Genomic DNA, 10137 nt, shown 5'->3' with positions numbered 1-10137 from the left:
TATCCTCTTGGGTTTGGGTTACATTATTGTATCTACTGATACGACAACGACCCCTTGAGCACCAGTACAGACAGTCGCAAGTGCCTGTGCCTAGAGCTACCGGTACCAAACATGATGCAGACCGTGTTATCATATATAAAATTTATCACAAGTTTTGAGTCCTCAGTATCAGATAATATGTTCTTTCTGATGATAGAGCGCATATACATTGCACAGGAGGGCAGCAAAAACCATTCAAGATAATCGAAAAGTACCTAACACTAGCTCACAAACATCATTATAACCACGTATACGATGATAACATTAACAATAACATGCTTGCTGTTTTGTTCCTTACACCGTAGCGCCACCTCTCGGATAACAAATGAGTTCACATATATCTCTTTTCATATTTTTCAATATAATCACTATATCATATATATCATATTTATCACTATAACAATGAGAGAATTCGATAGCTAAGTAAACGTAGAATTTGGGATGAGACAATGATGTCAAATTTTCTATGACACTGAAAGAAGTAGATGATGAGAATATGGAAGAGTTGGTATATAGAGAGGCACAATATGAAGGCGATGTAGAGGAAGAAGGTGAAGGTGGTAGATCTATGCGGGTAAGGAAAGGGATAAGGTAGAATAGTTGGCCTACAACAGTAGGAGAGGGAGAAGGTAGATGATTGGAAGAATATAGAGGCTGAGGGAGCTAGAGGAGACAGATGAGAGTAAAGCAGGACTTGAAGATAAGGTGGAGAAGGAAGCTGAGGTGAGGAGACGTTCGTGGAAAAAGACGGAAAGGTAGGGAAAGTAAAGCAGGGGGATTAATAACGTAGATGATTGGCAGGGGAGCTGCTAGAGGTTGATACGAGAAGATGGTGGTGGGGACACTGGTTTTCCCTTCCGCTCTATAACTCGACTCTTAATTGACCTAGCGCGACCAAACTCGGTATACTTACACATCTTGGGGAGAAGGTGCGTTGCGTACCAAAACCAAGTGACTGCGACCTTTATTTGACTTTGACCTTGATCATATTTCTCTTCCGCTCTATAACTTGGCCCCTAATTAACCTAGCGCGACTAAACTTGGTATACTTACACATCTTGGGGAGAAGGTGTGTCGCGTACCAAAACCAGGTCACTGCAAATTTTATTTGACCTTGACCTTGATCATATTTCTCTTCCGCTCTATAACTCGGCCCCTAATTGACATAGCGCGACCAAACTCGGTATACTTACACATCTTGGGGAGAAGGTGTGTTGCGTGCCAAAACCAGGTCACTGCAAACTTTATTTAACCTTGACCTTGATCATATTTCCTTACTGCTCTATAACTTAGGCCCTAATTGACCTAGGGGAGAAGGTGTGTCGCGTACCAAAACTAGGTTACTGCGACCTTTATTTGACCTTAACCTTGAAATTGGTCATATTTCTCTTCCGCTCTATAACTCGACCCCTAATTGACCTAGCGCAACCAGACATGGTATACTTACACGTATGAGAGAGAAAGTGTGCATTGGCACCTGTCTTTGGCCTTTACTCTGCACTTGAAGATAATCTCTCCGACTTTTAGTTTAACACTAATCAACATAGCGGATTTGTGCAAAAAAATTCCTTACGGAGATATTTCATTCATACTAGATCGCGGGGACTACATGCAGTTGGCGACAACTGCCATTTCTAGTTTAATATAGCGTTTTCCGCCGGCTTGCAGGTACCTACCTGGCACATACAGCAAAATACGGCACATGTGCGAGAACGTTTTCTGTTACCAACGGTGCGGTGCGCAACAATCGGGAACTGCTTTCTGCCAAGTATTTACACTGCACATTTCACTTACCTCCCCAAAAGAAGTTCCAGAATGGCCAGCGCCGGCAAGGCAACTCGGCTCGCCGCTCTAAGCAACAACAACAGTTGAAAAAACATTACCAAGACAGACAAACAACAGAATATAGGTGCATGTGCTGGGGTGTATACTTAATAATTATACGATATAGAGTTTAATGTAACATATAATGTAATTGGTTAATGCCAGTGAAATAGGCATTTAGTAGATGTGGGCTGGATTACTTCAATTCAACTCTTGCCCAGCTTATTTTACTCTCTCTGGAGTGTTGCTGCCAAATCACACAACCATTTATCCTGCATGTTAACCTCATACAACAATCTCCTCATATATAGATACTGACACCGCCCCACTAAACCCTCTATTATGGGTACAATTAAGATGTTTTCCAGTGCATGTTAACATTTATTTGTGAGTGATTAAAAACCCCCATATCATAAATAATTACTCTATATTACATAATATTTACATTTCATAATAAAATCATTTACTAAGCACATGTGTGCTCCATTGTGTATTATTATTGGCATGGTATATATCTCGTCGTGCTTGCATGGTGGCCACCGCCACACAGTTATCCCACAATAAAAACAATGTAGCACATCACCATCTTTACTTCCAAACATATGGAAAAGTGTCGGCAAAGCGTCAGTGTCCATATCTTCTGTGAGCAACGTCACCTATAGAGCGTAACATTGTGTCAATATATATAGGTATGCAGTTCCAACTTTCAGATTCTGGCTTATAGCATAGATTTTTTTTGTCTTAGAAAATTTCAAAAACACATTGCGTCCTATAATATTGTAGAGGTCATTATTATAGCTAAGATACCAGATGTGTACAGTCAATATACACCCCCATAGCAAGAGCCTACGAATACGTAATGAATACTGATGATTAAACTCAAGTAACTCAATAAAATGGGGTGGCCTCTTTGATGTGAGCATATACATTGTACAGGCAAGACTTATTATCATAAAATGGCCCTCTAATGCATGGGACCATTTTATGGCCAGTCAATAATACGATACATTGTAGCAAGCTATAGGTCACATACCTTTCGTAGTCGATTTCCTTGTCGAACAGCGCGCTCAATTCTCTCTGGCCTCTGAGCGCACTTAGGCTGTCCTTTCATTATCAAGAAATTTCAAACATTAGCCTGCTGTAATAGTAAATCTTCATGAGATAATGAAGAACAATAATGTCTATGAATAAAACGATATTATAATCTCATTTCGCGCTTGATCCTGCAAAATTATTTATTTAATATATTCATTGTTGATAAATGTGAAATGCAACATGCTCTTACCTAAATTGATGAATAGGGCGGTGGGGTGCTTTCATATTTCTCATGCGACAAACACTTCAAATAACTATAAGCTTAGCTGTTAAACGTACAGCCCAAGGCAAGCGAAAAATAATCCTCATGTCAGTAAGAGGCTCGAGCCGATGCCCGTATTTAAACGGCTTCGGGCCTGAATTTCTAATACTAGCAAGCCCCCACAGCCTGTTAGGAAATCCACCCAGCATGCAAAAAACCGTCTGCTAGCCAGCTGAGATGACAAGTTACTGCAGTTACGCACACTGGCAGTAGCACAACCGCGAGCCGAGTCCTGCAGTGTAATCTCCGCTTGAAAGCATGGCGGATTCTAATCGTTACAGCGGTACAATCTGCACATAATGAGGGGTCCCAAATAATTTCATTTCCTGCACACTTTACATCGAAATCAGACCTGGCTTTTCCTATCATATCTTAGTGTAAATAAATACTGAGACGTGAGACAGCACGGAAATTTGGCCCCGTTTTCTATTTTGCAATGTGGGCCCGATATAGGGCTTCATTCATCAGGCAATGTACATTCAGGGCTAATTCCTAATCAATTTCACCTTTTGATTTAGAAAAGTGACATTATTTTGCTTCATAATTTGTACCAGAGAAGACAAATAGATAATATTTTAGATTACATTTGTGTAAATGTGATAGATTTCAAGTGTATCAAGTGCTTTTCTTCACATAGGAGGCACTGGCAGCACACAGCCGTTCTCCAAATGATTACAATTTGCCGTTGTGAAAATGATTCCTGCTCTCTTCCTCCACCCCCCCCCCCCAGTTTGTCAAATAGTGTCATCCCAAAAGTAGAATAAGATCACACATGCTTATCTGACTATATACATAGGAAAATCGATAAATGAAATTTCAAACAGCCAACGTTATCTTTTGGGTGCCGGCACACTTCCGTGCTGTCATTCCAGCCGTTGCTAGCTTTTTCCATTGATTCCGGGAAAGTTTGCTGTCCACTCCCATACCATATCTACAGCAATTAAGCATTGGCCACGTACTAGTAACAATCAGTTATGATCCCCCCCCTTACTTTAATCACTTGCTTGGCCCACAGCCAGCAAAGGCCGAGCCACGAATAGTGCACATCCAACGGATGTGGCGGTAAACAGGGGGTGTGAGAGCGCCGGGTTGACTTCTTTTTTCATATTAATTTTTTATTGCTGGACATGGCTGTCGATACTCGCGCTCCCCGCGCGCACCTGGGACGTGGCGAGAATGGGTCCAGATGCGTGAATCTCCCGCGAAATGCGCAGCGTGAGACTTGGTTGGTCTGCTAACAGAGTAAGATTTAATCTATATAAAAGATGAAATTTTATTTGGGGTGCCTCAAATGCCGTCTGACATTCAAATTTTTCAAATTTTGCTGGGGGAGACCCCCAGAACCCCCTCTACCTCTATCTCCCAGCGTCTGGCTGCAGAATCCACATTCGTGCCTACTGCACGCCTTTAAATCCATTATGTGCGTTTTTCCCCAAACTGGCCATTACTGCCGTTGTCTAATTTTCCCTCAGAAGAACCCTGTGTATCTCTTTGGATTATGTATGAAATATACTATTATTAGACAAATGCATGCATATATATCTATGCAGTAACCAAGATGAATAAAAAAATTTCACCTCAACATCCGGATTGAATCCTTTAAAGGAAATACGGCCAAACCTCAGATTCTCCACCACGGCATAACTTGGCTCTGTGATGAACTTACTCCTGCAGATACAATCAGAGGCCATCCACTAAATTTACTTGCATGGATGTTACATGCCATCTCAAGACAGATGTATGAAACCATGTATGAAATGACAAACTCTAGTAACAATAACTAGAAAAGACAACCTGATAACCTAACTCATAGCACAACTCTACATTAGTCTAGAAACACTCACTATATTATACTTTATACCCAAGGATAACAAGAATACAATTCAGAACTAATACAGAATTAAATAAAACAAAGAAATCGATTCAAAGTATCATGGTGTCCAAGTATTTTGGTTAACAAATTAACCCCCTAATTTCACAGGGTTACAAATTACTTCACTATAAACAAGAGCGAGACTTACAAGATCATTCAGTTATCTATCCTGGTACAGAAAGCCAAGACAGAGTTTACAAGATGTAGTTCATTATCCTATAGGATAATATAGATATCTGGGATCATAATACATACTCCTGCAAGCTATCCTGTAGAGCAGTCTCAGCATCCACTAGTTTCCATGCCTCCGCAGCCTCTTCCCTTTCTCTTGTCTTTATCATAAACTGAAAATAAAAACACAACAGTAACTGCCAAATCTAGAAAGTATATACTTTACCAATATATGTTTACAATTATTTTATTTTTCCATATCACAACAAAAACCTTTCCAGTTTTGCTAGTATTCACATGAATACAACACTTCTCATATTGTAATTACTTTCATCTTCATCACCGACGACGATAGCTTGGTCTTCTTTCTATCAGATTCCTTAAAAGCAGCCATGACTGCTTAGTGATGGATGTTGCTTCACGAATAACTTGTTACTTCTCGGTGTATAGGATTAATTATGGATTCTTTGGAGTTGCTGTACACAGTACATCCATTCATTGCATCCTTAGCTGCAATGAAATTCTCAGCAGTTATACAATTCTTATTCAACTTGTTCTTCCAATAATGTATCTTCTAGATTACTAGCCGATTGAAATAGAATTGTACATATTTCGGACAAAATAGAAAAGTGTGTTGTGTGGTGTATATATGTGTGTACACGCAGCCATTCAGCAATGCAGTTGCAAAGCATATATATATGCCTAGGTGCACACACACGCACGAACGCACGCACACACGTACGCATGCACGCACGCACGCACGCACACACACACGTATGTGCACGACTCACGTACACTAACACACGTGCGCCCACGCATGCGCGCGCTCACATGCAAACGCACGCTCACGCACACGTGCTCACGTGCACACGCGTGCTCACGTGCACACGCATGCTCACATGCCCATGCACACACGCGCGCCCACGCACACACGCGCGCCTACACACACACGCTCACTTGCATGTGTGTCCGTGTGCGCATAGGCGTATTACTATACCATCTGTAGACGTTCATCTACAGATTGGCCAATGCGTATGTAGGAAAATGCATATATGTAGACAGCAGTATACAACACTACTCTGTCTGAATCCGAGTTATTAAATGTACAATGTGTAATTGCCGTTTGTAAATTTTACGCAAATACACGTTATATGAAACACTGACACTGATACTGACACTGTGTATTGCCTATCGGGATTTAGGCTCGAGCAATTTTTTCAACTAAAGCTGAATATTTAGTACACGTTGCAATAATAAAATATAAATACTCAAATTTTAGCAGCATTGCAGCAGTCCAAGTTAGGGCCCACGCCTAGTTTAGCACCCCATGGCATATGCGAAAACAATGCGGGGGTACCAAACATGTAGCTCTATTACTATAGTATAGGCGGTTCAAGGATAGAACCCTGACCTTAACCCTAACCATAACCCTCGGTAGGGAAAAAAGAGAGCGAACGAGGCGCGTGCAGTTGGGCAGTTGCGAGTAAGGGAGAGAGAAAAACGGCGCGCGTGGGAGTGAAACAGTTGCGAAAGAGGAGAGAGAGAGAAAACGCGCGCGTGGCGTGAAACAGTTTTGTTGAGTCGGGAGAAGAGACAGACGCGCGGAGCGTGGGAGTGAACACAGTTGCGAGTTGGCCAGTTGACTGTCGAGATGGGCGAGTTAGGCCGTCGGAGTCGAGAAAGAGTGTAGACGCCAGCGGTTGAACAGCGAAGTGTGAGGGGTTAAACAGGAAGAGAGGGTTGAGTAACGGTGTGGCCGCGCTTAGTGTTCGTGTATCCGCGCATTGGTTCGCTGGGCCTGGGTGTGTATGGAAAACTTGTGCGTCTGCAGGCCGTAAGCCAGGGGGGTTCGGGGGGTTCGAACGAACCCCCCGCCGAGCCCCTCGCCCCCAAGCCAAAACTTTTTTTTGAAAATTTGCAAGAATTTCACCTCAGGTCGCTCCATTTTAGTGTAATTAATGCCACAATCTCCATCGTGCGGGAGGGTGAACAGTGAACACCGCCCCTCCCACACCTCCCTAGTCCAGTCATACGTGGCAAAAAAAGCCTCTACCGGAAATCGAGTCGAAACACTGATTCTTCTACTAATGTGTTGGATTTGGTCCATATAAAACTAAAAACATACGTTACAAAATTTTTTGGTCGAAACTTTTTTTAACGGGCCCACGCCCTTTTTCCGATTTTCGCGATTATGGGAAAATGTGTAATCTTACGCTGAACCCTTTATAGTCATGTTTACATGTTAGCTGGGGTATTTGGGGGCGGCGTCGATTCCAACCAGTCAGTTATTCATAAATTAAATGGTTAATGCTTACTTGACCAATTAAGCTCATTAAGCTCAATTAAGCTCATGTCGCGTACCAAATTTCGGTGTTGTTCTGACATATGGCAATGTCTAGGTTATTTGCTTTCTGGGTTATTTTGATGCCCGATCGAATTCTGGGTGTTATTTAAGACACTCAGAAGTATGAATTTGCATTCATTCAACTCCCCTATAAAAGTGTTATAGGAGTTTTCACGTGACGTCATAGATCAGGTCACGTGGTATTTGTTATGTGTCATCGGTGGCAAAGCGAAGGCGTGGCTGCTTGACGATTTCAGCAGATGAATGAACCACCTGTTCTGATAGAAAAGCGCTGTTATGTAGTGCACGTACACGTGCGTGCTGCGTGCAGATGCGTGTGCACGTAACGTGCGTGGGCATGCGTGCGTGTTGTGCGTGCCGTGCGTGTGCACGTACACGTTCGTGCGTTCGTTGCAGGTACACGTGCGTGCGTGCGTGTGCACGTACACGTTCGTGCGTTCGAGTGCACGTAGCACGTGCGTGCGTGCGTGTGCACGTACACGTGCGTGCGTAATGTGCGATGCTGTGCACGTACACGTGGCCGTGCATGGCGTGCTGTTGTACGTGCGTGCGTGTGTGCAGGTACACGTGTGTGCATGAGTGCGTTGGTGCGTACGTGCGTGTGTGACAGGTCACGTGCGTGCGTGCATGATGCATGTGCGCACGTAGACGTGCGTGCGTGCGTGTGGCACGTACACCTGTGTCATGCAATGCGTGCGTGCGTGTGTACGTAAACGTGCGTGCGAATGCGTGCGTGTGCTGCGTGTGTGCGTGTGCACGTATAGCATGCGTGCGTGCGTACACCTGCCGTGCATGTTGCGTGTCACGTGCGCGCGTGTGTGTGTACGTACCCGTTGCGTGCGTTTCGTGCGTGCGTGCCGTGGCGTGGTGCACTTCACGTGCTACATGCGTGCGGTACGTCGTGCGTGCAGGTACACTGTGTGCATGCGGGCGCGTGCGTGCGTGCGTGCGTTTGGATGGTACACGTGCGCGCGTGCGTACCTGCAATAGGGGGGGGTGCAGCGTAGCACATGCGTGCATGCGTGCGTGCGTGGCGTGTGCACGTACACGTGCGTGCATGCGTGCGTGCGTGCGTAGCGTGTGCACGCACCATTGCGGTGCTTGCGTGAGTGCGTGCGTTGTGCACGTACCTGTGCGTGCATGCGTGCGTGCGTGCGCGTGCACGTACACGTGCGTGCATGCCGTGCGATGCGTGCGTGTGCCGTACTCACGTGGTGCACGAGTGTGCGTGTGGGTGCGTGCGTGGCGTGCGTGTGTACGTCACAGCGTGGCGTGCGTATGGTTGTATCGACCAATATCACGCATCTGCTTGCCCTTGCAACGCGTTAAACTGCGCATATGCGATATGACGTCAATGGTTTATCAAACCTGAAACACTCCGTATAGATCGATCATTAATAAACGCATACGCGTTACTGTTTAAAATTAAACCAAGATTGATTATGAAGCGTTACGGAACTCGAGCAACCCGAAGATACTCGATAAAGAATCTACACATAGGATTTGATTGGAATTACAAACAATAGCATATAATTTGTCTTTAACAGAACTATTATCACAATCGTCCCGGAAGAGTAACAAGTCTAATGCACCTGTAGCAAAAATTACCTTACAGCTATGTCCCCAACATCCCACCGAAGCTATCAACATAGTCCTATATATACATAACTTATAGTAAATAATTAGAACATATTTAACTTTATAGTACAACAGAGTTTAGTCGTAAATTGGCAAAAGTCAATGCTTCTTCTGAGACAGTCTTCTTTTCGGCGTCCCCTACGCGCGATCCTTGATCTTCCTCATCATCTGCCGTCCCTGGTGCCAGGTTAACTTACAGTCTGGTTCTTGACAGTTGTCACGCCAGCAGAAATCAGTACATCATCTAACTACTTCCCATCCGCGAAGACACTTACTATCATCTTGATGGATTCCTGCAACCCAGTACTAAGGACATTGGTACACAAACAAGATGTCCCGGTATCATCTCTAGAAATAGGACATAAGCGGTTTGACAATGTTGCGGACTGAAGTGTAAGCGGGAGCTGCTGGCTCTCGAATCCAAACAACAAACACAAGTTCATTGGCTTGTGATGAGGGGCTAGAAGTGGAGCTCTAAACCACGTTAGCCAGTGTGTAGCTGAATGCAGACTCATATTTTGTACGAAAAGCAGATGGAGTCTCTTCTGAGAGAACCATGATGTGTGTGGTCGCTGAAGGAGCAGTGAACATCTTAGTTTATGATGCTCACCACATGCGGCTCACCTAAGCACGCGTATATCTGAACAACTGGGAACACCGGTGCTGGATATCGCATCTCTTGCCCCAGCCTCGCCCGAGGCCTACACTCAACACGCTCCTTCTCAACCATGCACCTGTCGGCGGTGTGACAAACATCAGGTTTCTTTGGCTTCGGTAGCCGGTTGTTTCAAGTCAAAGATCCCTGGGAGAAGATGACAGCCGAGCACAGCCGAATTTTACTGTAGGCAGGAGTCAACAGACGGATTGTTA

At 44.3% G+C, this 10137-nt stretch overlaps 1 protein-coding gene across 1 annotated transcript in view; it reads right to left on the bottom strand.

Moving 5' to 3' along the window:
• The window catches only part of LOC106821457 (M-phase phosphoprotein 6-like), a 9830-nt gene extending 4026 nt beyond the window's left edge, over nucleotides 1–5804 (bottom strand). The window contains exons 1-3 of the mRNA XM_014826269.1: nucleotides 5593–5804; nucleotides 5349–5437; nucleotides 4798–4888 (exon numbers count right to left, since the gene is read on the bottom strand). Coding sequence (XP_014681755.1) covers nucleotides 4798–4888; nucleotides 5349–5437; nucleotides 5593–5658 — 246 coding nt within the window. The 5' untranslated portion in view covers nucleotides 5659–5804. The remainder of the gene's footprint in view (nucleotides 1–4797; nucleotides 4889–5348; nucleotides 5438–5592) is intronic.
• Between the last annotated feature and the right edge of the window lie 4333 nt (nucleotides 5805–10137).

This window comes from Priapulus caudatus, unplaced genomic scaffold, assembly GCF_000485595.1.
Source record: "Priapulus caudatus unplaced genomic scaffold, Priapulus_caudatus-5.0.1 Scaffold74, whole genome shotgun sequence".
NCBI lineage: Eukaryota > Metazoa > Priapulida > Priapulimorpha > Priapulimorphida > Priapulidae > Priapulus > Priapulus caudatus.
The sequence above is the reverse complement of the archived record's forward strand: the minus strand, read 5'-3'. Positions and strand labels throughout refer to the sequence as shown.